This window comes from Anopheles bellator, chromosome 2 (genome assembly GCF_943735745.2).
Source record: "Anopheles bellator chromosome 2, idAnoBellAS_SP24_06.2, whole genome shotgun sequence".
Classification (NCBI taxonomy): domain Eukaryota; kingdom Metazoa; phylum Arthropoda; class Insecta; order Diptera; family Culicidae; genus Anopheles; species Anopheles bellator.
The window spans coordinates 47540272-47566162 of NC_071286.1; the positions used below are offsets into that span (position 1 = coordinate 47540272).

General features: G+C 42.0%; 4 protein-coding genes across 7 annotated transcripts in view; 2 read left to right on the forward strand and 2 right to left on the reverse strand.

Moving 5' to 3' along the window:
- The window catches only part of LOC131211752 (box A-binding factor-like), a 58601-nt gene extending 50828 nt beyond the window's left edge, over positions 1 to 7773 (reverse strand). Inside the window, exons 1-2 of the mRNA XM_058205350.1 lie at positions 7640 to 7773; positions 3639 to 3993 (exon numbers count right to left, since the gene is read on the reverse strand). Coding sequence (XP_058061333.1) covers positions 3639 to 3780 — 142 coding nt within the window. The 5' untranslated portion in view covers positions 3781 to 3993; positions 7640 to 7773. The remainder of the gene's footprint in view (positions 1 to 3638; positions 3994 to 7639) is intronic.
- An 8395-nt stretch (positions 7774 to 16168) lies between these two features.
- LOC131208474 (ecdysteroid-phosphate phosphatase) lies at positions 16169 to 20101 on the forward strand. Of its 2 annotated transcripts, XM_058201238.1 has the most exons (7): positions 16169 to 16341; positions 16402 to 16844; positions 17008 to 17106; positions 17321 to 17830; positions 18315 to 18693; positions 18784 to 19193; positions 19297 to 20101. In XM_058201238.1, exons 1-7 carry the CDS (start codon positions 16235 to 16237, stop codon positions 19566 to 19568), a joined length of 2220 nt encoding a protein of 739 aa, XP_058057221.1. In that variant the 5' UTR covers positions 16169 to 16234; the 3' UTR covers positions 19569 to 20101. The 2 variants fall into 2 exon arrangements, with proteins under 2 accessions (XP_058057221.1, XP_058057222.1); XM_058201239.1 differs by lacking the exon at positions 17008 to 17106.
- A 1976-nt stretch (positions 20102 to 22077) lies between these two features.
- Positions 22078 to 23237, reverse strand: LOC131212374 (soma ferritin). Its single transcript, XM_058206216.1, has 2 exons — positions 22912 to 23237; positions 22078 to 22815 (listed from the first exon to the last, which is right to left on the reverse strand). The coding sequence occupies exons 1-2, from the start codon at positions 23006 to 23008 to the stop codon at positions 22214 to 22216; spliced, it is 699 nt and encodes a 232-aa protein (XP_058062199.1). The 5' UTR covers positions 23009 to 23237; the 3' UTR covers positions 22078 to 22213.
- A 223-nt stretch (positions 23238 to 23460) lies between these two features.
- LOC131211476 (ferritin heavy chain) lies at positions 23461 to 25413 on the forward strand. Of its 3 annotated transcripts, none has more exons than XM_058204958.1 (4): positions 23461 to 23620; positions 23958 to 24093; positions 24702 to 24958; positions 25038 to 25413. In XM_058204958.1, the coding sequence occupies exons 2-4, from the start codon at positions 23988 to 23990 to the stop codon at positions 25320 to 25322; spliced, it is 648 nt and encodes a 215-aa protein (XP_058060941.1). In that variant the 5' UTR covers positions 23461 to 23620; positions 23958 to 23987; the 3' UTR covers positions 25323 to 25413. The 3 variants fall into 3 exon arrangements, with proteins under 3 accessions (XP_058060941.1, XP_058060939.1, XP_058060940.1); XM_058204956.1 differs by lacking the exon at positions 23461 to 23620 and adding an exon at positions 23636 to 23837; XM_058204957.1 differs by lacking the exon at positions 23461 to 23620 and adding an exon at positions 23637 to 23694.
- The last annotated feature ends 478 nt before the right edge of the window (positions 25414 to 25891 follow it).

The window sequence follows — 25891 nt, forward strand, 5'->3', positions numbered from 1 at the left end:
TTCACAACGCACGCCTGAAGGTAAAATGGTGGCGGTAAATTACAAAAGGTTTTTTTTTTTGAAGTAGCCAATCCACAAAAAATAATTGGCTTGGTGTCAAGCATGGTTCGAGTTCGCCGGCCAGTTGGAGCAACATCGAAAAACCTGTATGACCCAACGACCTGATCCGATCACAAAGCCGGACGAGTGTTACGCAACACAGATTGGGTGTAGCGCTGCCGATGAAAGCATAACATTAAAGTAAAAGATCTAAACTTGGGTTTATTTTTATTGTCATGTCAAGTTTACCAACAAGGCCAGGTAGAGCAAATATTCTGCATGTTTCGAAGTGTAAGCTTGACGTAACTACTTTGTTTGACTTCTCTGTTTTACGTGGCAAAACTCGCACCAAGTTGATGTGATGTTGGCAATGAGTTATGCCGCTGCCAATGCTATGGAAGCTAAGCATAGCCTGCGTACTTTTGCTAAACCGGCCGCTGAATTTAAGCGTTTCCCGACCTTCTTGCCACAGCCAACTTACAGAATGCTGAATAGATTTCTTTTGTAGACGACATTCCCTTGAACCTGGCCTGGATGACGGATAATGCTACGCACGCTGTCATCGTTATCTGGAAGGCCGGTACCACGGTGATCGGTCCTAGATATGCAAGTCACCTCTGGTGGGATGTTTACTCTTCTATTTCAGATGAGATAAAGCATGAAGCCATTTTGTTGGACGAACCAGTGTGCTCCATACGACGCATGCAGGGTTTTTCAGAGGTTGCCGCGGTTCGTTGATGAACTTGCCAAGGGCGAGCGGATGAGTATCAGGTTCAGTAATTGCGACAAGCTTGAGTACTTTCTTGTGTAATTGAAATTCGTTTTTTTTCGAAGAAGTATAGAGTTGTAGGTTATAAAGGAAACAAAATAGATTCAGCTGCCGCAGGAAGAAAGTGTCTCAATAAAGATATTTAGTTCACATATTTACACATATTAAACCATAATCGTTGGCACACACATTTTTGGATATTTCCGAAACCTCTGGAAACCAACGTCATCACTTGAAATCCAATCTCATCTGATCCCGTTCTATCGACTATAGCAGTGACTCTGGTTGCAGTCATATCCATGCAGATCGAAGGATTTTCCTTTCTGGCGTCGTATTCATTACGAATGGAAGCAACGTCACGGTTACCACGCAGTTTCGAGCAAAACGATCACTTACTTCCGTTTACCTAGAAAAAGCTTCTAACCGCTGCATTACCGCACGTAGCACCAACCGATCAAACCGGATCGACAATTTTTGCAATCGACAGAACGAAACTGCACACTGGCTGTGCTGCTGCGAGCAGAGCTCTCCATCGAACCAAGGCCATACAATGGCAAAATGTGCTTATTGGGACAGATGTTTGTAACCCTTTAAGCGGAGCACCGCCGATGTGCAATGAGGAAGTAGTCTTGCAGATCGCAACTAGAGATTCTTGTGCAGAAAGTTGCCCAACAGCACGCCCGGGTGGTAACTGGTTGGAGTAGAGTATTTCTTGCCAAACAGATTCGACGATCGGTTCTGGCACTAATAAAGTAGTGGCCTGGCGCTAGCATAAAGTACTGCAGCGTAACTGGTATAATTTGGTGGCTTATCGCGATTTTACTTATTTTCTACTCCCAGATGAGATGTCTCAATCTGCCTCCCTTCAACCCTCATTCAACCGATGCCGCGACTAGCGTACTACCTATTGAAAGCGACAGTTCATCTGGGTCAGCAACAGACGCTACTCATTAACCTTGTTTCGCTATGCTTAATGCGGCCGAGGTTCGAAGAAACACACCGTTCCAACGTGCAATGCTTTTTCCATAGGCCCGAACTCTTTTCGGAACATTAACAATTTTTTCGTAATAAAAAGGTCACGGTGTTCGTGGCCGGTCTTTGGTATAGGTCTCGGTTAACTGCTATATGACTAGAGCTGGTTGATGCAACACTTTGGGCCTTTATAGCACTTCGTATGATGGCACCTGTTTGCGCTCATCGTAAGGTACTGATTCTAGAGTGTAACCGTAAAGATGTGTGACAAGATCAAGTACGGTACGAGTTGCTCTTGCCCCAAACCTCATTTGGCAGTCGCCAAGTCTATTGGGCCATTAACTAACTGAAGGGTTTGTATTGCATTCCGACAGAAAGGTATTGACGGTTTAATTAAACGGTGGAAAACAGTTTCCGTTCCAAGAACGGTCGAGACCTCGGGCATGTTTTCGAGCGATGTTTAGTGAGGAAGTTTAGAATCGATTTGTGCCATTAAGAATCCCCAAGCGACAAGCGTACAATCGAGAAATTACTGCTTTTGTAACTGACACACATTAGGATAAGTAATTAGCGAAGACCCTTAACATTCTAGCATTTATTGGTAATTTACTTCCACATTGTCCACATTACGTAGCTGTTCGTGCCTTTCCTCAATTATGTAACTGTTGGTTAATTAAAATAAAAATGGTAAACGAGGCTAAACTGGCTTTATACAGCGTAATTTTTATAACTGACCAACTCTTTGAAAATATGATTCAAAATCTCTCCCACACTTAATGTTTTGTTTCATTTTTGATAATTTGTTTCGTTTTGTATGTAGGCGACTTTAACTATTTCAACGCTTTACATACTTATCCGTCTACCACAACCACCGAACAGTCCTGGCCTGCAGTAGAAACGCGCTTCACTTTTCGCGGTCGAGCTCTTTCGTTGACCACCTCGTTCTGGGAGGTTCTGTATAATCCCAACCTTGACCCAGTGAGCGAAGTAGTTTCTTCAGAATTTAGAATGACGTGATGACTGCTAATACCCTAGCTAAAATCTCATTCATTATTCAATGGTGCTAACCTTTGACCCTAGATAGGTGAAGCTTGAGACGACATCGAACCGGAGAGCCTTCGAGGTGTAATCATCAACATAGGCCAAAATCGGACTGGACTTGAAGTAGATGGTCCCTGAGGTTCCAGGTTCATCATCCCATAACCCATCTTGTGAATCCCTCTCTCCACTTTTACACGCTTGGCTACAACGCTGTCGGTGTCTGCTGTTTTGTTACTGTTTAGATTGATAATAACAGATTGATAACAGGATCCAATTTGTGACAGCATCTCGAGGCGTTTATTTATAGTTATGTTTCTGACGACATAGTATAGAAAAAAAAACATGAACACAAGATTTTGGGTTCCATTTGCGATGCTTAATAGAAACACTAGAAAGCTTGTCTACTTGCTTCTGGGTCTTTTCATACCTTTTCTTTTCTGCCATAACTGCTCCTCATGCTTTAAATTTTTGTTTTGTATAACACTTATATGGCCAATAATACCCATACCGAAAGTGTTGAATAAAACTAAAAGTACTGGTGGTGACAGTTTGACAGTGGAGACCCAACGCCCGCATTCTATAAGAATGATAAACCTTGAAAAGCAAACGGCTCACTGAAAAGCAAATTCTACTGTACTCATAGAGACTCCAGACAACAAAAAACTTCGTCAGATGCTATGGACCACGCTATGCGTAAACCGGATTTTGCATGAAACGAAGTCCTTCGCCGACCATAAATACGACTCAGTACGTTCTTTAAGAGTAAAAATGTCCTCCGACGATTATTTTCTTAATTCAATGCTCTCCATACACCTACCTGCTTGATGAGGGTCGTGATTTTCGTGCCCATGGTGTGCGTGGTGATCGTGGTCATCCTGTAAATGATGTTTCAGGTGGTGGAGATGGGCATAGAAGTGATGGTGATGTAGGACGCAGGCGAGATCGGTACAATTTAACATAGTTCCGCAGGCCGAGGTGGCCGAGTGTGATGCCCGGTGTTGACTTTCAGATGCTCCTTTACGCCGGTTATGCGAGATTTTTTTTGATACCACCTCCACAAAATAGCTGCCACAGTAAGTCACTTAAATGGCGACCCGACAGACAATACCACGGTGGGCGTTTCTAGAAGCTGCAGTTTTCAGGCACTACTGAACACATCGGACTACGGACATCTGTGGAGAGACAGTAGAACAATACTGATTACTGATTGTGGTTAAGAAAATTTATACTAAAAGTATCTTAATAACGAAACCCCGTTGACGTTGTTCGACGGTTTTGATCATCTTATGGAATAGGTTGAACCGTTTCATGCATCAAGCTGCGAACCGTCCCTATTTGAAACTGCGTTAGTCTACCTCTTCGTGTGACTCTGATAGTAACGGTACATCGGATGATGTGACTAGCAGTTTTGCTTTGAGTCGAGTCTTTTTCCTGTTTCACGACGTCGCAGCTATCCAAACTGTCCTTGACTCCCTTCAAAGATCAAAGAGGTGTTGCGAAAGATCTATGCCTGAGTTTACGTTCGACATTAACCGAGGCAAGGCACCAAAGACACCTGCTGGTGCTGCCTATCCGATGATAAGTAAGCTCAAATCCGGAGCCCTGCTGACTGGTTAGACAAGCAGCATGGAAGTGAAACTGGCCGAGCTATGAAGATTCGCAGATAAAACTATTTAATTTATCGCACGAGATCCATACAAACCAACAAACATACGCAAACGGCCCAGGCACAACTTCGGCACATCGATGCAACAAAACTCGATGTTGTCGAATGGACCGTAAACGTACATTAAGAAAATAATTGGAAAAAAAGACCAGCAAACAATTGCTACTTATAAAAGTGACATCTCAGTATAAAAGAACTATGTTGCTCAATCAAACGTAAATTTATTATGTTTTGATGTAAAGTTAATAGGAATATCTTGTATTATAAATGATCTGCTTGATCTTGTCCCCTTTGATGAAGGGGGTTGGAGCAGGGCCACCAGCTCGCCCGTAAAAACCACATTGTTACAAACAACAACAGAGTTTAATATTATCATAGTTGCAGGCCAAGAACGCTCGTTGGTTGCACTTGACGGATAAAAAATGGAATCACTCGTCACGGCAGAGGGCCAAAGAAGAAGTTAACTGATTTATACTGATCTGTAACTAACTACATCAAACAAATACAAATCAAAAACAAAACACGTGCCAATCAAAAACAAGTATTTACCAAGCCATCCAAAAAATTCATTGTTCTCACTCTCGAACTTTAAACTGGTCCTACCTTATCACTGAAGACCATAATAAAGCTAAAGTTTTGATTTAACGTAACGCTATTTCTGATTGCTGCTGAGTCAGATATTGTGCATTGGGCTTCTTTTAAAAATCGGACTCAAATTTGACATAACATAAAAAGTAGCTTAAACCGAATTCGATCCATTGTAAACCGTTACCAGGTTTCGTCAAACACCCAGCGTAGCTCTGCGCGCAGTGTCTTCGCAGAAAGTAATTTCGGTCGAGTTCCAAACGACACGTAACACGTTGTCATTACGCAAGCGCTAGGAGGTTGGAGCCGCCGGAGCGCAATCGGATTGAATTAAAGAGCATGCCTGGCCGGGGCACGCGTAGGCTGTGAAATGGTTTTGAAAGTCAATCATTCGCACTGTGTCCATGATTGGTCGTCTAGTTTTTGAACAGTGGCCTCTGCGATTGGGTGATGCAAAATGTGACTCCCCCTTTGATCGACATTCGAAGTCAGAGGATTCACGCGTGCAATTCCTTTGCCTTTTGCTTCAATCTTGCCACTGCCAAGCAACGTCAGTAATGGCCTCCTGTGCTGCACTGAGGAGCAACGCGCAATATCTCCAGCAAATGCCATAGTAGGCATGGAGTGAAGCTATGTTATCTATGTCTTATGTTATCACTCTATGTCTTCACTTTCTCGAGGCAAACATTTTTTTTAATTGTACAAGAACGGACCGTATTTATGAGGCAGACATTGCACTTTGATAGAGTGATTGAGTGATTGCATCCTGGCACGCTGCTGCATGCTGTAGTTAGCTCATCATTGCCGCTAAGGAAAGTGGAAACACATGCGAGGGAGTTATTCGGCTCTTTCTGATCAGTGAAATCGTCCTTTAGGACTTGTATATGAAAATGAATCACAATTCCATTTATTTGTAGAATATGCTTAAATTTTAGATTCATTATCGAGATAAAAGAACAGTTACGGATTGTACAGATCGCACACATAAAATAAAAAAAAAATGCAAATCATTTAATTCAATCAAGAAACACTGTTTAAAGACTAGCAGGTGCTTGGTTGTATCTATTCTGGGTTCCCCACTATTCATGCAACGGATCACTCATGCCATAGTTGATGGGTTTTGCAAAACGATCGGTAATAAATGTAAACGTAAAGTAAATCAAGATACACAAGTACACGATAACGACTAATAGACGTCAGCTGTGTTGCGGCACCTGGTATGGCGCTCATTTGCGTTAAGCTACGATTTGATTGACTATGTGAGTACAACACCAGCCCTTGAACCTGCGACTCTCGGACTCGAACCTCGAGCAAACCGGAAATGTTCGGTCAATTAAGATTAAACAAACCCCCACATTGAATGTTCAAATCAGACTGTTGTCACAATCAACCTAATGCCTTACTCTCGAAGACATGAACATGTCGACTATACTTCACTACGACATTACACAACTGTCTTTTCTCTATCAGGATTGAGTAATTTTTTTTCACTATATCCGCTTTCTTCGAGGTTCTACTATTTTTCAACACCCATTTCGAACAGAAAGCCGCGTTTCGGCACTGTGTGCGGAAACCGTCCGCCAAATCACTTTCGAATCTCAATTGCAGCACGGTACTAGGGCACAGTCGTAACAATTCACGTACGCTGGCCTGGGTCGCTTTCAACTAGGCAGCAGTAAAATCAAACATAGACATTCCCAGAGACCGACAACATATTGGCCGAAACCCGCGTTCAACTTTCCAACAAAATGTAGGTCATGTGTTGATAAAAATCTAGCAAAATATCAACGCGAATATTGATGGTATCGGGCTGCCCACGGTTTCTTGTTCACCAAGTATTTCTACAATATTATGAAGGCTTTCACGATGGCTGAATTTTTTTATCTTCTAATTTCACCTTGTTTTTATTGTCATTATGTTGCTGTGTCTCTAGCATGGTGTGGCTTATGAGCAAATGAGCCACTTTCCAGTTACGCCACGTATTGGAGTCCGGCAATGCAAATTAGTACCGTCGTCACAAACAGGACCGAGCATAAGCGGAACCATAGATAGACGACAGAGCAACCGTGACGTTTTAGTGTTAACGTTTACTTTAAACACATGGTCTAGCTTCGTGTCACATACACATACTCATAGTAGCGCAATGGCCGCGTAACAGAGCCTTGCCTGGCCATGTTTAAAGGTAGTAGGAGGCAGCGAGTAACATAGTTTATGCTTATCTGCTCCGCTGGGGTCATCGGGAGATTATGTACCGTTCAACTCCTCCGTTCGTTTGTTTGTTCAACAAATCACGAACACAAGGATCAATCAATTAGTGGCGACCGAGAAAAATATAATATGCTGCAATCAGAGGACAAACGGGGAAAGAAAATATGGCTCGAAGGACAGAAACGTAAAATGTTATACGTAGAACGTAGAAAACGTAGAGTATTGCTTCTTATCTGTTTACAGTAGCTTTATAGTTGATATGTGCTTATTTTTCTACGGAATCTATTCTACGCTCTTGAAATCAGCTTCATAAACATGATTCTGTTTTGAAGAGCGAAGGAGAGAAGTCTCCGACTTACCAATTGCTCGTCGCTCGACAAAACCTGCTTGCGGCTCATGACCCTGGAGGATTCCACAGCGAAACAAGCCGTAAATTTTTCATCCATGAATTTTCGCAATTACGATGACAATTCATGCCCGCAAAGACGACGAACACTACACGGAGCGGAAAGCACCAACGAACTACTGAACGGACAAACTAATTGCTTTGAATACCTTACGAAACTAGGGACACTTGGCATCGCACGATTAAAGCACTTCCGCACTCAGCGACAAAAAGGATTCAGTGATGAGGTTCCACTTGCTTTCGCTATCAGACGGTAAGATGACTTAGCCACACTTCCCGCGCCTAATGTCTCGCTTTCTTTTCTTGCTTCTTTTTCACTCTGCTTCAGCCACTGAACTGAGAGAGCCTCAACGGTTTTCACGGTATCACTCTCTCGCTCTCTCTCTCTTTCGCTCTCGCAACCTCTTTCTCTTTCTATTTGTTGACCCCTCGCACACCACTTCTTTCTTTCACATCTCTTATTCAACGTTTGTTGTCGATTGATGATAAGGGCGGTCTCGAATGATCGTTACCAGAGAGTGTGATCGTTCCGACGATGATGGAAGTACATGAGTCAGATCATGTACGAGTTTTCGGAAAAACATTCACGGTTTCCATAAATCTGTAGCTCCCAAATCATCTTTGCATACTTCGAAAACCTGATCCGGAATTTGTTTGTCACTTGTCACTTGGGCAAATTCATACGACCAACGCGAAGCATCACCACTAACAAACATCACTTGTCTATCGACTGATTCACGGGTTGTTGATAGCAGACCATTCTGTGTGGCATCATTTTTTGGGTGTGTGAATGTGTGTACCCACCTGCAGATCACTCGAGTATTCGCTCGCTGCTTGCTATCGGAACGGGGATTGATAAGAGCCTCAAATTACAGTACAGGCAACAACGCACATCAAAGAACGGCCAAAGTGCTACGACAACCACGCCTGATCGCTGCTCTCATGAAGTATAACAGCCAAACGCAAGTGACACGACGATGTGCCTCCTCACGGCCGCCTGCTAACAACTCACTGATCACCAGGGCTCAAAGCAGTTTCGGGCAGATTATTGCCTGCGTGTCTGTCGGTCTGGCAGTGGCAGCCTTCCCTTTCAGTACCCGTCGTAGGCCAGCCACTTGTGTTGCCTACTCTCGGCAATCGTTCGCATTCACTCGCACTCACTCTTTCACACGGTGCCACTTGCTATTCGTCGGTTCGTGCCCTTCGCTTAATATTGATCTCAGTTGCTGGGTCGGGCGATTGAACTACCTCAGCACTCGGCAGTCTCGAGAACGGCAGTGCCCGGCCAGGTGCTCCTCACCGTATTCAATTAATTTACTAGAGCACAACAAACGCGCACATTCCAGTGGCCGTCACTAAAGCCGTGATGCCCTTCTCTGGCACTAATTTTGAGAACCCATACCCGCTGGGCGATTGTGTCTGGGCGCAATCATTGCATTCGGCCGCTCCGAATACGCCTGTGTTTGAGTAGTGTTTGTTTAATTACAGGCCACGGGCGACGAGGGAAACCCGCAGGAGGGCTCCTATCCGAGCCTATCCGATTTAAGTAGACGAGATGGGATGGATGGAACCAGATGATTGTGCCAATTGTTTGTTGCAGTCCATGTGGCGTCGATTAGTGGCGCAAGCTCGGCTCACCAAACGCGGATGTTGCACCCTTATACCGACGAACTGCACTTCCTCTATCTGTACCGGGCAGCACTGGTAGAGGAAAGGCGAAATGGTGAGGTGCAATAACACGAGTATCCACGAGATTGATTTTCACACACCCGCCATGGGTGGACCTATTGTTTCCAGTTCGCACACGCGCGGAATGAAATGTAGCAGATGGCGGTTTCGAGCCCGAAACCGAATGTTCGCTGTTCGATCGCTAACAGATCTCCGCCGTTACAGTTGAAAGCATAGCCTCGAATCTAGAATGAAAGTAAAAATGCCTGTCCTTGTGATAAGAATGTTGTGGACCTTCGCTATGTGACGAGCTCTTCCTAGCAAGTATTGATAAGTACGATCGTGGATGTGAGAAATGTATTTCGGTTTTGCTTGTGCTTTGATTTCTAAACAAACCGAAGGCAATTTATAACGAAACAAAACCAGTCCATGAGATTTGAATGCTTGAAAAAAAAAACATTTTGATTAGATTATTAGTTGGGCGTCAGCACCTCTAATCAATTCTAAAAGAGGATTTGAATTTAAAACAGTGACTGGCAGGAATATTTCAGATAACACAGCGTGCTCCTAGAAATGTTTGGCCTATTAGCAACCTTCCATTCTTTCATTTCTTTTATAAAAAGTGTAATAGCACAGTAATGACATTTCTTCCACGGAAACTATAAGTATAAACCATAACAGTAATGTCTATAAGTATGTAATGGTTAGTACATTTGAAGGTTATTTGCAAGAAAGTTCAAACACTCCTTCGCCATAAAAAAAACACTGCAATCATTTTATTGTTTCGACCTTGTATGTTGTGTTTCATCACTTTCATTGTTGGAACCTCTGCCGTTATCTGGCAATTACAACCGTTGATGACGGTTGAATACCGTCTATCAGATAGGTAGAGACGACTACGGATTTACCGGAACGTAGTAACATAGTAACGCGGTTGTGGCTGAGTGAAAAGAATGTTCAGCGCCAGGAATGGCTCCGGAGGCATGTACGATGCCAGCATTAATTTCGGGACAGCCAGGACAGGGCAGAACTGCCGCCAACGACGGTCACTGCTCCTAGAGCATCTGACCTGGATTGATCGCATCACCACTCGAACTAGAATCCAGTAGTGGGTTGGTTGGGTGAATGAATGCTTTACGCACTGCCACGCATGCCTCGGGGGCCCCAAGAGGGAGTGCGACCCTCCAGCGAGTCCCCGAGCGAGGCATACCCACTAAACCATTCTTCCTGATATTCATTTCCACCACTTCTTAGACTACTTATACAGTTTTTCTACGGAAAAGGGATGTTGCCCCTACCCTTGAGCCTCTCTGATAATTCTATATGTTAAATGGATATGTTGTTACGTTAAATATGATATGATAATATGATAAGATATATTAAGATTGATATTTCAAATAATACTAAAATGTGATAACTTGGTACTAAAATGTTGAAACGGCGTTACCCGTAAAAATGTTTCCGTTTAGATGTTTTATAAATAAAGAAAGCAAATAACTATACCATGATGTGTATCGGATAATGGAGCCCTTAGTAATCTGTGTTTCTGAATCTGTGTTTATGAATTTCTGAATTTCTATATTTCCAAAATAGCAAAATGAAGAATATGAAACATCGAAGATGTTTTTGCTTGATTAATCATGTTATTTGATGAAAAGCGAATTTTAAGCGGAATAAGAAACAATAAGGACGTTTATAGAAACATGTTTGGCGCGAGGAATTTTTTGTCAAATAAAATTTGAAATTATGTTCCGTGTCATTTTTTATTTCTACATTAAAAGTATATAAACATAATTTGTATTTCTTATTTATTATTTTAATTGATATGAAAAGGCGATTTGACGTAGTATTCTATTATAAACATCAATCTTATTAGACAAACGGAAGTGCAAATGCACTTGTAAACCTGCCTGAGGATACATTTTTGTTTTTGGATCGCACCTCAACAGTGAAATGCACGAGTTTGAGTGCGCAATTTATTGGTTCGCCTTTGGCAGCCCCCCATTCGAACATGCTGTCTATTACCGCTCTTTAGTTCCTCTGTCACGGGTGAACATGCACACGAGTCATGTAATTATGATTGCGGGGCGATAGAAAAATCCAACAAAAAATCGCACTTAAAACGTTTCCCAGTCATCGTATCCGCGTGCTGCATAACGCAAACAACGGCCTATAGTTTTCGTGTTCATGGTTCGTAGTTTGACGTTTTTTGTCTGGTTTTTGTTTAAACGGAAAAGCGAACAGCAGCACTCGATCCGTGTGTAGTTTATATAATATTAGGATGCCCAATGGATGGCCAAAGACTACAGCACAGCACGCAGTTATACTTACTGAATAACAACTTCAATAGCGGCTCTGTAAAGCTGTTCATGTGTTATTCGAATATTCGCCATACCATTGAGCATAACGCTTGTAAAAAGTCAGCTACCGTACAACCACCGAATGTGGCTTTTGGTAGGACACTGGCGTGTACCGGGACCATCGCCGGCTAAAGTGTATCGGTGTGAAATTAGAAAGTGTTTTCTAACCATTTCAGCCACTCAGCGAGCTTCGCTGCCCATCGTATCACAAATATGCTCTTTCGCGTATACATTTTTCGAGTATACCTTTACACCAGTATTAGTGATTATGATGAGGGCTTGCCCGTCTTGGTCGCGGGGATAGGTGGCAGCACTGGTCCGCCATTCAGGCGCACACGGAACGGAAGATGATCTTCAAAAGATACCACGTGGAATGTATACATACTGCAAATGTAAAATAAGTTTAGGGACCTCAGGATGTTGTATCGAAAGCGTTCAAACTAAATTTACAACATTTACCACTTCCACAGATTGGATTGAATTCCTTTTCAGTTGGCAAATTGTCTTACGTGCTTTTATTTGTTTCAAATCACAATCATGTAAAATCACAAATCAGATTACAACGCCAGCCTTGGAAAAGGCAACTTGAAAAGAATTTAAACGATTTTTAAAATAACGTTCAAGTTCTCAAGTTTTGAAATGTTGTGTTACAAAAATGTTACACTACACATAGACAACACCAAATTGAATACTCGTTTTGTTTCGTAATCTTTTAGTTTGTAATTTATATAAATCGTTATTATTCTCGCGCTCAAAAGAACCGGCTTTTATATGTTTTATGTTTTTATTTGTCGTTTCTTTCATTTCTATCTTTGCTGCATTTCTTCCTTATGGTCGTATTCCAAGATTTTGTAGTGTAAGCATGCCTAGAACCATTGACGATCGCTGCCAGGTAGAAACATGAAAACAATCATTGACGGAACTTCCACATGTTTACATAAAAAGTTCTGAAGCAGCTTTTTCTCTTCCACCCGCCTTTCATCCTCCCTTACTATCTTTCTCTCCTCCACTCTTTCTCTCTCTCTCTCTCTCTTTCTCTTTCTTTCTTTCTCAATCTTTCTCATTTTTTCTCCGGCTTTTACCCCTAAAATTTCTCGCTTACCCAGACGATCGCACGCACCGTACGAACAAACATATTTCGAATGGTGCCGAAAATGAGAACCTCAAAGTCCTTTCTCCAACCCACAAAACAAAGCGTTGTTTTGGCAGATTTGTTTCAAATTATGTTTCAATTTCAATTGAATGCCACACTTGCCCAATTTATGGTGCCAATTCAGGCTGTTGATAACTCATGTAATACTGATAACTGATAATAGAACTCATGTAAAACTTGTTGTTGTGTTCGTCAACCTGTTGATTAAACCATCTTCTTTCATTAAGATGGTTCGTCATTTAAGATACAGTAAAAAGCTTGTCCACACAATTGCTCAACAGTTTTCGCTTGACACCCCTATACCTATACTGCACTGTGAAATGGACACAAACTGCATCGCTGCATTTCGTTCGATATCTGTGCTTCTTCTCCATTCGTAATATTAAGTTCTCTTTACTACTACCAAACCTCTTCACAGGGCACGCACTTGCGCTCTTCGTCGTGACTGGATGAAGGCCACTTGATGAAACTATCTGACTCGTTCGATTTCACTCGCTCACGAATGGTTTCTGCGAATTGCTTTCCGACTTACGTCTATAATTCGCAATATCTGCCACAGTGGGTATGAACAAGGACGATCAATCACAACCGATTTAACACGGGCGCGACCGGGAATACAACATTCGGGGCTGACCTCTATTCCAGAGAACGAATATGCTTCTATGAAAACTATTGTTGGGTCTCTGCACTGGTAATGCCATTCGGCGCATGCATTTGTGTGGCAACTTTCTACCTTTAGCAAAAAAAAACTCTCGTGCTGTCACAAGCCTCACGCACACAACGATCCAACCGACTTCAAACGATTCACTCTCCCCAGTATTCCACCAGCAATCCTAATATCATCCGTTGGCAATGAAACATCTCTACGCTTCAAGGCAACAACCGTAAAACACTGTTTAATAGTGAACATAACCGTTTATAGTATTGAAACTTACCACGGCTTAAGTGTGAGTAGTAATGTGTTTGGTAGACGATCTTCGAGCAACTAACGGCAACAGAGAGGCATTGATTTGTTTGCACTAAAATATCAAACATCACGATCGACGGACACAGACGCACGAAACCGAGTGTACACGACGGCGGTGAACTTTTCCCCTCGGATTCGAACGGTCGCTGCAAAAACAATACTTCCGGCTGAACGTCTGCTTAGCCAGAGGCGACAATCACTTCAGAAGTGATCTTCTGATCTCGTCCGTCGCGCGGTTCCGCGCTCGAATAGACTAATGCCGCGCTATGCGAGAGCGAAGCGTCGTCACAAAATGTTAATCCACCGATGGTTTGCAGTAAACTGAGTTGCGGTCGGGCGCATAATATGGTCAAAGTGGAGTGGAGCCGAGCCCCGAATGACGACCGATGTTTACCAAGGTGAGACGAAACGATCGATCCGCGTGTGAGTCGATGGGAAAGAAAGAGACGTGGATGCACAATAATGCTTAAGTCTGGTGCAACAAAAAGCCGTGCCATCGGAGGGAGAGGGCATCGTAGAAAGTCGTCAGGAGCGGGTTGAGAGCCCCGCCGAGAGAGAAAAACCAGCTTGCGATCGTAGAAGAGATCATTGAGAGAAATCGAACCATTCCACTGCTCGTTCCGATGCTAGATGCTACGAACGCACTGGCTGGGAGTGAACTCTGATCGCCAGCTCATCACTCGTGACCGGTTCGGACCGGGCCGCTCGCGTACCGAACATGAGATGAGAAACAAATGACTTAAAACGCCGAAACGAACCGAAAAGTAAGTGACGAACCCTGCCTCGGCTGCTCGTGAAAATGAAGCGATGGAGAAATTTGCCAATACGGCCAGACAATGGGCACAGAAAAGCGGCGTAAACACACGTTACGGCCAGCAGTTTCGGCCATGTTGGGTTTTTTTCTTATGGTCATAAATGGACAGAAACGCAAAGGGAAGTCGCTGGCAAGGGCAATCGAAAAAGAACTGACAAGCGGGGCCTAATGGAATAACCGAATTGCTCGAAAGAAAGGTCCTATATTTTACGACATTGTACGTAATTCTATGTCAAGTTTTGATAATAATATTTATGTTTCAATAGTGTTTTCAAAGCATAACGTAGGCATATATACTTCTGATAGTATAGTTTAGTATACTTTCTATGTTACCAAACAATATAGAGAAAAAAGTCTTTTCGCACTTGCTTTACATAATTGTTGCCTTTGTTGTATTGCCATAAAGAATATAATATTAATCAAACACAATTGAAATAAACTTATGGCATTTTGTAGCTGTACTTTCTTATGTAGAATCATAGTTGTAGTAATTACATGATATTAAATCAGATACGATAAATCACAAATGTCTTGTTTTATATAACCTTTGCCGCAAAACTCGTCAGCCGACCGAAAACTGAGATAATAAACGATGACGAATGCCCTGAGCCGTGTTAAGAAGAACAATGTTGACCATTTTCTCGTAATCGATTGATAAGACGTAACAGATTAGCGGACGAGAAAAATATATAGTGCATCAAGTGATCAAAGTCGATGCATTTCGACTTGAACTTCGGCATAATCGGCATCAGTTTGAAGAAGCTGTGTGCAGCGTATAAGTCTCGCCAGGCTCCGGAGGGTTGATCATGTCATGAGAATTGCGGACGACGAAAGAGGACATGGGAAGCCCTATAGCGATGAAGATAATGTGACTGCATCAATAACGATAAGTCTCTTCTACAGGCCAGAACATTTATTCTGTGATTTACCACCTCATTTTCTACCTTTTCGGTGCTATTTACCGTACTTTATTAGTAAGCTGTTTAAGCGTAGCTTTCTAGATGCTTGCACTCAGACTTTAAATAAAATCAAATTTGACTGTTTCGAGTTATGAGCTACAATTCTGAGGACATTTTATCATTTTATTTGTTTTCAATTCAATTTGTCGAATTACAATGGTAGAAAATAATGAAATACATAATAAAATCAGTACGTATATAAATCAATAACACTCATGGTGAAAAGCTAAATTCGCTTACTAATGGAATCCTAATTTGAATTATTTTAATCGTTCACTTTTTGTTTGAAACGGCAACACTGCCTTGACAGCTACCAAATAGAAATGTGCAAATGTGTGTGTGCAAAATACTGTCAATTGCGAAATCACCAATCCCAATATACAAAATCAAAACAAACCACACACACATGCAAAAAAAAACTTTGTTGCGTGTCAAACGTCAAAATCCATGGAAATAAACTTTTTCAACGCATTTGTTGGAAAGTTGTGAAACAATAACTGCGCATCAATTATTAAAGCTATCCATATTCAATTAGTTCAACATCGGCAGATTGTTTGGCCAACAATAATCATCAGTTAGTCGTTTTAATTGTTTGAAACATTCTGATCAGACAACACACGGTTTATTATGGCCGCACTTCCGCCCCGTAAAAATCCCACGCCAACCAAAATTTCCAAACAAATTCTTACCCCACTACACATTCTTCTTCAAATGGGCTTCCCAAAGCATCGTGCGTAAGTAGTACTTGTGAGGAATGCACGTTACAATATAAAAGTCACTTCAACGCTTTGCAGGGAAAAGGCACTGGCTGCTACCGGGAACCGAGGGGTGCAGGTGCAGTTGGCCTCTGACTGGCTTCTGGCACACGTTAACGATCCATTTTTGGATGAATGTGCACCTCGCGAATACATATTGTATGTTTGCCCAACTGGTCCATTTCTGCAGCAACTGGAAAAGTTTTGGTCACAGTCGAGGGAAGCTTGCGGTTGGAATGGAGCCCACAATTTCACTCCTCACATTACCCTAGTGTCCTTTTTTAAGGCACCGGATGAATGTGCACCTCAATTGTCTAAAGCCTTAAAGGAACTAATGAATCTTCCCGGGGCTCGCCTGGACCGTCCTATAGCCCTGGAACTGTATATGAGCCCGAATTTTATGGGATTCTTTGTCGCAGAAGATGACGCCAATTATCTGAAACGCCTCGCCCTACAATATGTTAAGGAAGTGTCTCACTCAAGTAAGCATTTTCCGTTTCATGTTGTTGCTATGCTTAACTGCATCCACATATAATCTTTCAAACTAATAATACTTGGTTTTGTGGTGTTCTGTTTATCTCTGTTTCGTACCTTTTCCATCTTCCCTACCCTGGGATCTTATTGGGCCGTTGATCAAACCATCAGTAATTAGTGACACGTATGAGCAGCTAGATGCACTGGTAACCTGTTTTCCATGGTGCGGGGGAGTAACTTCAGCTCGGTGCATTCCGCGTAGCAGTCGATGTAAGCAGCTGGTGGCCCCACTGAACCGGTGGCCACGGATGCTTTCAGTTTACACTTAGTTTTCCGTATACTATGTTGTGTTAGTATGATTTGCATGTTAATTTTTGACGACGCAAAGAGTTGATCTGAAAATTAAGTTTTCTTTAAACGAACCTTTAGCTTGCTTGTGCCAAAAAATGTAATCTCATACTTATAAAACTGTTCACATTTTTAGCCATCTCGCTGGAACCTCACGTAAAATCCCTACATCTTACGCTGGCGTACCAGTTTGCGACAGGACAGTTTAATTGCCTGAAGTCATTGGTTGAAAAACTTGACACATCTTGTACGGAAGCAAATTGGGAGCTAAGGCTGTATTCGCGCGATCCACGATTAGCTTCCAAACAGGTTCATAAAGTGCTGTACCCTCACACACCACGCGAACCAGACGAACTAGAACTACGTATTGGTGATTACATTTATCTAAATCAGGAAGCTATCCAAGCCTCGTCGGATGGCTGGGTTGAAGGTATTTCTTGGTTAACTGGAACCAGTGGTTATCTACCAGAAAATTACACAGAGCGGACGGCTGAATCCGATGCCTGGACAATGCACCGTACTGTGTCTTTATGCGATACTAGAGAACTGGAAGAAGCATCCGACACCGTCGATGGAGTGCGGTTTGAAACTTCGATATTGCAAAACTTTGGTGCAGAAGGAAACGATGTTACATCGCAAGAGACAGGTAAGTTACTGGTTTCAAGAACGAGCCGTTGGATTGTTACAAAAGTGTTAATTCATGTAGAAATTTTCTTCGCGTAAAATGAACGTTCAGATTATTAAAATAGTTGCATGTGTAATAATTTATATCTAGTTTATTGAATATTTACTAGGCAATCAATGCATTTTCCATTTCAATTGAATTATATTAACGACACAAAAAAGTAATCAGATATGAAAATACGCATTTAGCTGTAGCTTTTTAGGCATTTTTATTTTCTAAAATGGCCGTAAATATTACTTCAGAAAATGGAGAGAACTTTCCGGTTGTCCTAATACATATGCAAAAAATTCGCTAACGTCATCGTGATTCAATAATGATTGAACGGAGCCCTTGAACAAATACTGATTCCCGAACTGACGCAACCATGTAGATAAGATAAGGTTCTACTTCCAAATGGTAGCATATGATACTGCTCGTACTATCAAAAAGCGAATCCCTCTTTCAGGCTCTGCAGAGCAAGCCGATTCGCAGAACGATCAAGTTTCGACGAAACTCGCCGCATCGCAACCCCACGTGGACCCCTCATCGACCGAAGATTCGTGCAGCAATAAAATGTTCGGTGGCTCAAAAACATTGGAAGATGTGCCTTTGGAAAAATTACACGAACTAGTGAAGAAGCGAACCTCTATGCAGGTTATTCCCGGTGATGGAAGCAGTCGCCAGGAAAATTCGCTCAAACAGGATACAGGTAATCGAAAAGTGTACATAATGCGTCATGGAGAACGTATCGATTTCACATTTGGTACATGGGTACCCTACTGTTTCGACGAAATGGGAAAATACCTGCGGAAAGACCTCAACATGCCAAAAACGCTGCCTGTAAGGTAAGAAAAATCGTTATAATTTCTTCTTTTCGCGAGATTATACTTTGAATAAGATAGGTTTTTATCCATCGATTATACTTCTCTTTTAAGGAACCCTACTCTTTGGCAAAAAGATTCTCCACTCACTAACGTAGGCCGCTATCAAGCTCGGCTCGTGGGAGAAGGCATGAAAGATGCAGGTGTCAAAATTGATGCGGTGTACAGCTCGCCGTCGTTTCGTTGCATTCAGACAGCTACTTCGTGTCTTGAAGGTCTTGGTTTGAAAACATCTCTACCGATTCATGTCGAACCTGGCCTATTTGAATGGATGGCGTGGTATCAAGACGGACTTCCAGAGTGGCTTTCAGCAGAAGAACTGCTAGCCGCTGACTACAATATCGCCACCAAGTACGAGGCTTTGTCTGCGGTGGAAGACCTTAAGGAATGCTTGCTTGAGAAGTTGAACGAATTTTATCATCGCAATTCGTCCATTACGGAAAAAATTATTAATGCTACCACAGGTATAAAGATGATCCATCCCGTTCCACACCCCTGGATGCATTTATATGATTCACCCGTTTGTAATTCGTGTAATGGTAACTCTCTTATTCGTATGTTTCGTAGGAAATATTCTAATCGTTGGGCACGCCACTACCCTCGACACTTGCACTCGTTTCATAGTTGGGGAAAAACTTCGCTCTACCAGTGAAATGGCCAGAATTATGCAAAAAGTTCCTTATTGCAGTCTTGCCGTGATGGAATCTGACTCAGCGGAAACAGAAGACGGTATTGGCAAAACTATGGGACATTGGCGACTAATCGAACCTCCCTGTGATCCGGTGACACATACCAACAACAATCGGTTCGACTACAAAATACTCACAACTCAGCTTTAGAGAGATATATATATATACCATCTCAACCGATTTGATCGACGATAACTGGAGCCAAGCGGCACATTATTTATTAACTCTAGTGCTGCCTAATGACAAAGTTTGCATGTCTTGTTGTTATTAGCGTAAATGATATATAAAAGATGCGTAACGAACATTTTTTTATTACACAATGAAGCAATTATAACATCCAATATGAAACAATATTATACGATACTCGTTGGATCGGCATTAACAACGTTATGTATGCATCGTGCATGTAAATTGTTGTCTTCAGTGTTGCTTATCATGTTTTGTCAAAACCTCCAAAAATCGCTTACTAATTGACAATAACGCAATAATAATATGATCTCAACTGCTCATGATGCACGTTTCAATGGCTTAATGTTTTGTGTTCGTAAAACACATTGGAACTAGCGTATGTTTTAGACAAATAAAAATATAATAAATAATATTTGGTCAATATTACTCAAGTTAAATTTTTACAATAAGAACATTCTACAAACATTTCCCTTAAGGTAACCTAACGAAATATGATAATGCGCTTAAACTGCAATTGTGTGATTCGTTTCCTTTATCGTTTAAATCGTTATTAAGATCGATCTTGACGCTTGAAAAACGCTTCTACTCAGTTGTTCACAAGCAATCTGCATTCTTGTAAGTAATCCTCGATAAGGAAACTACTCCTGCTTGAGATTATAGGAGTGCAATACACGCGTTTACCACGATAAGCAAATATTTCATACACTAAGAAATCTACATCAAACCGAGAAGAAACAAATAGAGCTTGAGGTCGAAGTCGAAGTATATTCCAACCACTACATCGGCTTGCACTCCCAACCAAGAACTCAACCATGAGAATGGCCTCTCAAATGGTAGACCCCGTGAGTTACGCTAATCGGCCCAAGGAGTTGGTTTTGCACACGATCCCTCTGAAATACGATTCCTCTACCACATCATCTACCATCGACCATCGAGCGATGAGTCACTCATGGTTGTTTGTTCCCAGGGACAAAGAAATGGTTATTACGCAGCTGATAATGGAAACCATGACTCGTCATTGCAGACAGATGATGGCACGGATTCCAGTTGGCATTTTCACTATGAATTTTATCTACATGCACAGTTGTGAAAAGGTAATGGTTATCCTTTCTGTGGTTAATCTGCCCTTTTCATTTGACTTTGTTTAATTCACAAAAGTTTTAACACATATTTGGACCTATGAAACGTATTTGTGACCGAAAAAACAACTATACATTGTTGCAATCGATCATTAATGCGATATATAACATTGGGGTACTGTACTGTACTTATAAATTACAATACGCATGTTGTTGCAGTTCTGTTGATGTGCAAATAACTGTACCAAAAATAGAATCGTTTCTATTCTCGATGCACATCAGTGCATTAGCCTGTCGAAAGTGCCACATCATTCCATCTTCTCGTTATTTACGTGGTTATGAAAACACTTTGAAGAGGCGCAATACCCCGCTGATAGTGCTAAATCTGCTTTATTGTACCAAGAAGTGCCCATAGCAACGTAATGGAAAAAACCATCGAATGGTTGAGTTCTACAAAATGGTTTTGAGTTCCTCACGGTCACATGGTATGGTTCGATCGTATTACGACTCGAAGGGACCAACATTCTCTCACTTCTATCATAGTATGCATGAGTGTAGCATTTGGTCCAAGCAAACCATGTACGTTCGAGGAGATTGCTTTGCTGATAGCACTTCCTTGTTCTGGTTTGTAATTTGGTTTTGCAAGAAGCAACATGATACGCTAGACCTAGACATAAGCCAATGGATCGCTTTTGCATATGAAAATATATTTAGTTTTAATCGACAAAACACTTTCGTACGCTAATCGTAGTTTCATGGTGTGTCAAAACATCATGAGAAGTCAATAAAAAGCCAAATATAAAGCACGAGCAAGCCACGCGAAGAATGCATGTAAACCTAATAGCATATGCGAGAAAAATGCTAAGTGAATGATACAAAATATGTCGATCCAAAGAAGTCTGTTGTCATTTACTTTAATCTTTTCCAGTGAATGATTTTTTTATATGCATTTCCCATAACGTTCACTATTTTCTGTTTGAAGTGCAATGACATACTTTTTAAACCATTGACTCATTGAAACTATTCATTGCATCATTCCAACGTTTGATATTGCGTTAGTTTTTGAAACTAAGTCACACGTTTATGAAAAGGAACACCTTTTCACACCAATCTCTCAAGCATCGATGGCGAGGCATAAGCAAGGAACGCAGTGAAAGCGAAGGTAACGAAGTGACGACTGATAACATACAAAAAAACTGAAGTTGAAATGCTTCCCTTTATTAACAACAGGAATCTATCTCTCTTGACCCAACATCTCGAGTGGTGAACAATTTACAAACCAAAATTTTCTGATACGGCATTTTATTCGTGGTCCTTTGCCATAAATTTTCTATACCCGATGGCTAGCCATTTCAAGTAACTAATACAAATTGGGCATAATACACGTGACGTTTGGATCACAAAGAAGAATGTGTTTTATTTCAATCTTAAACCACGTTACAGCGGCAAGTATAATGAATAGTGGCGTCTATCATGGCATCGAACAGCTTTTACCAACCGATATGAGGACGCCGGATCTACGATTGTTTATTCTGCTTTGGCCAAGTACTCATCAAACAGGTGATTACCCAAATCGCTGGCTGGCTGTTGCTTCTCAGTGAACTGTTTCAGGTTATGGATGTATCCGGCAAGGTCACGTACAGTACCCGACTGATACTCAATAATCTTTTCGTCCAGGTAGTGTGCTGCGTCAGGGTCGTAATGGTAGACATCTTCAGATCCGTTCGCACTGACCTTCGAGTGGGCATGCGAAACCTTGCGGTGGATGGCGTGTGCTTCCTTGGCCAGAGTCTTCTCGTAATCCAGCGCAAACTGTAGCGAACTGAGCTCCTGGACATCCAAGACTTTATCGTACTTCGAATCCTTTTTCGGTTTTACAAGGTTGCCGAAAGATCCACGGCGGCTCTGGTATTTTATCAAACCAACCGCATCCTCCCAGGCCTTGTCACTCATTTTGCGATAAAGCTTTTCGAAGCCCGGTCGGTCGAGGCTGTGCTTGTTGAATGCCGACGACATGATGAGGAAGTGGAACGATTTATCCACCAATTGGCTGGTGTATTGCCTCAAGTCGTTTTCAACCGTTTTATCTCCGCGAGGCAGGAAGCTTGAATAAGTGGGAGAGCATCTCTCTGCACAATCAACCAAAGACATGACAAACACAAAAGAAAACCTTTAATACCTCGACTGTTTCGCAGCCAAACCAAACAAATCGCCAAAATACTCACCCACTGCAGCTTCACAATCGTCGGCGCTGGGGTCCGTCGCCAGAGCGGATGCTACGAGCACGAATCCAAACAAAAGTGCGATTTTTGCGTTTGCCATCCTTGCTTGTCACGCAGAGCCTCAATCTTGGGCTTTCTTCACAACAAAATCGATAGCTCGGGGCGATAGCGTTGTTGAAAACCGATTTTGTGAACCTTCTCGGTTCGACAAAAACCTTCGTTCTACTAATGTCTAATCAGCGAGAGCGAATGTTCGCTGCAAATGACAATTTTTCTTCCGACACAAACCACGATTTACGTCTTACTTCTCCGAATGGTAGCAACTGCATTGAATTCATCGGCAACGAGGAGTGACTTTTGTTCCCAACACTGTTCACAGTGGTAGTGCTGAGTGCTGCAATCGCTACACCCGATTCCATCAACTCTTTTCTATGTGGGTGTGTGTGCACACGGTGTTTGTCGATGACCAATTCTTGATCACCGATCAATATCTTAAGCTACGTGTAAAGTACAAGGTTCGTGATCTAGATTCGATTGTTTGGTCTTCCGATTTGGGAGGAACGTGCGCAAAATAATTAATCTATTTCAACCCAGCGACAACCATTTGCTGATCATCATCCATGTAACCATTTGCTAGTTGGAACTCACGGTTCTTATCAGTGTGTACGTATGAGTGGAGCTTCGAGCATCAATAAATGACCAGTCTTAAATTGTGAGTTCAGCAATCGCAGTAAAACGTGCATCGGGTGAACAGTGGTTTCTTCCAGCCAGAACTAAAGCGCTTCTGTACGAATCAATTGTTTTGTAAGAAAATCCGTTCTTAGCATATCGCCTTCGCGATTCGTCCTGTTGAAGTGTCACCTTCTGTGCCAGTGCGTATAAAGGCTGACAACTTTCATATATCAAACGATTTGGTCTGTCCAGTTTCTGTGAGTGTAATATGCGAAAACAATTCTCACTACAAAGTGATTTACCTTCGCTCCTGTCGAATTTGCTATGCATATGAATAAACTTTGCTAACCGATTCGATTTGCTTAACTTAATCTTAGTGTCTGAAGCCGTGAGAATACTAAAACGAGATGATGAAGTCGATATTTTTCGGAATCGTCGCGCTGATGTTTGCGGCTGTTGTCATGCATCAGGAGCAAGCTTCTGCACAACTGACAGATTCGGATGCTGCATCAAGTGAGTGTTATAATCAATGTTTTTTATACAGCGTACAAATTATTTCAAACTAGCACATTTGGCACTGAAAACAGGACAGAGCATTTAAAACACGACGCAATAGCAAGTCCTTCCTGAGCCCTTTCTAGAGAAATCGATTATTCGTACACTTGGTTAAGAGTCTCCCGGTACACGGTGTTACAAACACTATCAAGCTTTGTGCGTGTGCGTTCGTTCAAAGCCCTCACAGATTGAGGCTTTGTTATGATTTACCCAAGGTGTCTCAACGAACTCAAAACCAGGAACTCATGTTGAGCTGATAATTCGAGGAATAGCTGTGGAAAGAAAAACTGCAACGACCAGACGGTATCCTGCTGCGATAACAAAGTCCGAGGGAGCCAGCTCAATCTCGCATGGGAGGAATCCGGTCTCAAACCACATGTGTTCCCTATTGTATTTCAATTACGCATTCAAACCGTGCTTCTCTTTCGACTTGTTCACGCTTAAGCAAGCTTTGTACATGATGTCTACCGCCAAAAATTTGCTTCTTTTTAGTTGTGATTGGCTAATTAAGTCCCGCCTGCGATCCTTTTTTATTCAACTCTTTTGTATTCTATCTCTTACTACAGCCACTGATCAGTGGAACTACATGAACAGGAGCTGCACGGCCAAACTGCATGATCAGATCAACAAGGAATTCGACGCAGCGCTCTTTTACATGCAGTATGCGGCTTACTTTGCCCAGTACCAAGTCAACCTTCCTGGATTTGAAAAATTCTTCTTCAATGCCGCTGCCGAAGAACGAGAGCATGGTATTAAATTGGTTGAGTACGCCCTGATGCGCGGACAAAAGCCGATCGAACCCAGTACATTCAATCTACATTTCGTACGTATTTAATTTCTTTTGGCTTGGAGGATGCAAAATTTGCCCTCGTACTATGTCCTATACATTTTATCACCAACAGGGCAAACTTCAGCGCCCGGAACCTACCGATGGGTCAGTGGCCCTAACCGCCCTTCAAGCCGCTCTATCGAAGGAACAGGAAGTAACAAAGAGCATTCGCGAACTGATTAAGACGTGTGAAGAAGATCATAACGATTACCATTTGGTGGACTATCTGACTGGCGAGTTCCTGGACGAACAACACGAAGGACAGCGCGAACTGGCCGGAAAGATCGCAATGTTGCGCAAAATGTTGAACACGAACCCCCATCTGGGTGAATTCCTCTTCGACAAACAAAACATGTAAATCATAAAACTGAACCCACGTTTCATGTTGAATGTCGCGGGCCTTTGTAATGATTTAGAATTTCAATAAACTCCCAAGTACCATCAACCAGCGAGGAAAGGCTTTGTTGCTAGGCATTATGGCGGACGCGTTTAAAGGGTTAGTTGGCCAGAGGAAAAGGATATTTGTATTGTGATAATTTTTGTCTTAGATGCGAAAACTCTTTAGTAACAAGTTTTATCATCACTAAATAAATTTAACAAAATACTAAGGTTTTGTCTGAGTACACTTCAATCGCGTTGCTTTAAATGTATTATCATTTGCAATGTCAAGATAACATCAAGCGAACAAAGATGTTCGAAGGTTGTTCACCGATCGTCATTGTCACCCTTCCGACAATAATCCGCCTGAGAGAGGATGAAACCCTACTTATGATGAGTTGAATTCAAAGATAAGAGATCCAATAAATCCGTTGTTCGATCCTTTGGAAAAAGAACGACCAATCGGAGTAATGTTTTCTTGTGATGTTCTTGCTGTCTTTGTGTGTTGTTCTACAAAACTCACGACCAAAATTACAATACGCTAATGTT

Bases quoted from the DNA above. Each gene is read 5' to 3' on its own strand.
- LOC131212374 (XM_058206216.1), bottom strand. From the start codon at position 23,008: ATGGCAAACGCAAAAATCGCACTTTTGTTTGGATTCGTGCTCGTAGCA. The intron at 22,816-22,911 runs GTGAGTATTTTG...TTGATTGTGCAG, and splicing joins CGATTGTGAAGCTGCAGTGG to AGAGATGCTCTCCCACTTAT.
- LOC131208474 (XM_058201238.1), top strand. From the start codon at position 16,235: ATGGCCGCACTTCCGCCCCGTAAAAATCCCACGCCAACCAAAATTTCC. The intron at 16,342-16,401 runs GTAAGTAGTACT...AACGCTTTGCAG, and splicing joins GGCTTCCCAAAGCATCGTGC to GGAAAAGGCACTGGCTGCTA. The intron at 19,194-19,296 runs GTATAAAGATGA...TATGTTTCGTAG, and splicing joins AATTATTAATGCTACCACAG to GAAATATTCTAATCGTTGGG.
- LOC131211476 (XM_058204958.1), top strand. From the start codon at position 23,988: ATGATGAAGTCGATATTTTTCGGAATCGTCGCGCTGATGTTTGCGGCT. The intron at 24,094-24,701 runs GTGAGTGTTATA...CTCTTACTACAG, and splicing joins AGATTCGGATGCTGCATCAA to CCACTGATCAGTGGAACTAC. The intron at 24,959-25,037 runs GTACGTATTTAA...TATCACCAACAG, and splicing joins GTACATTCAATCTACATTTC to GGCAAACTTCAGCGCCCGGA.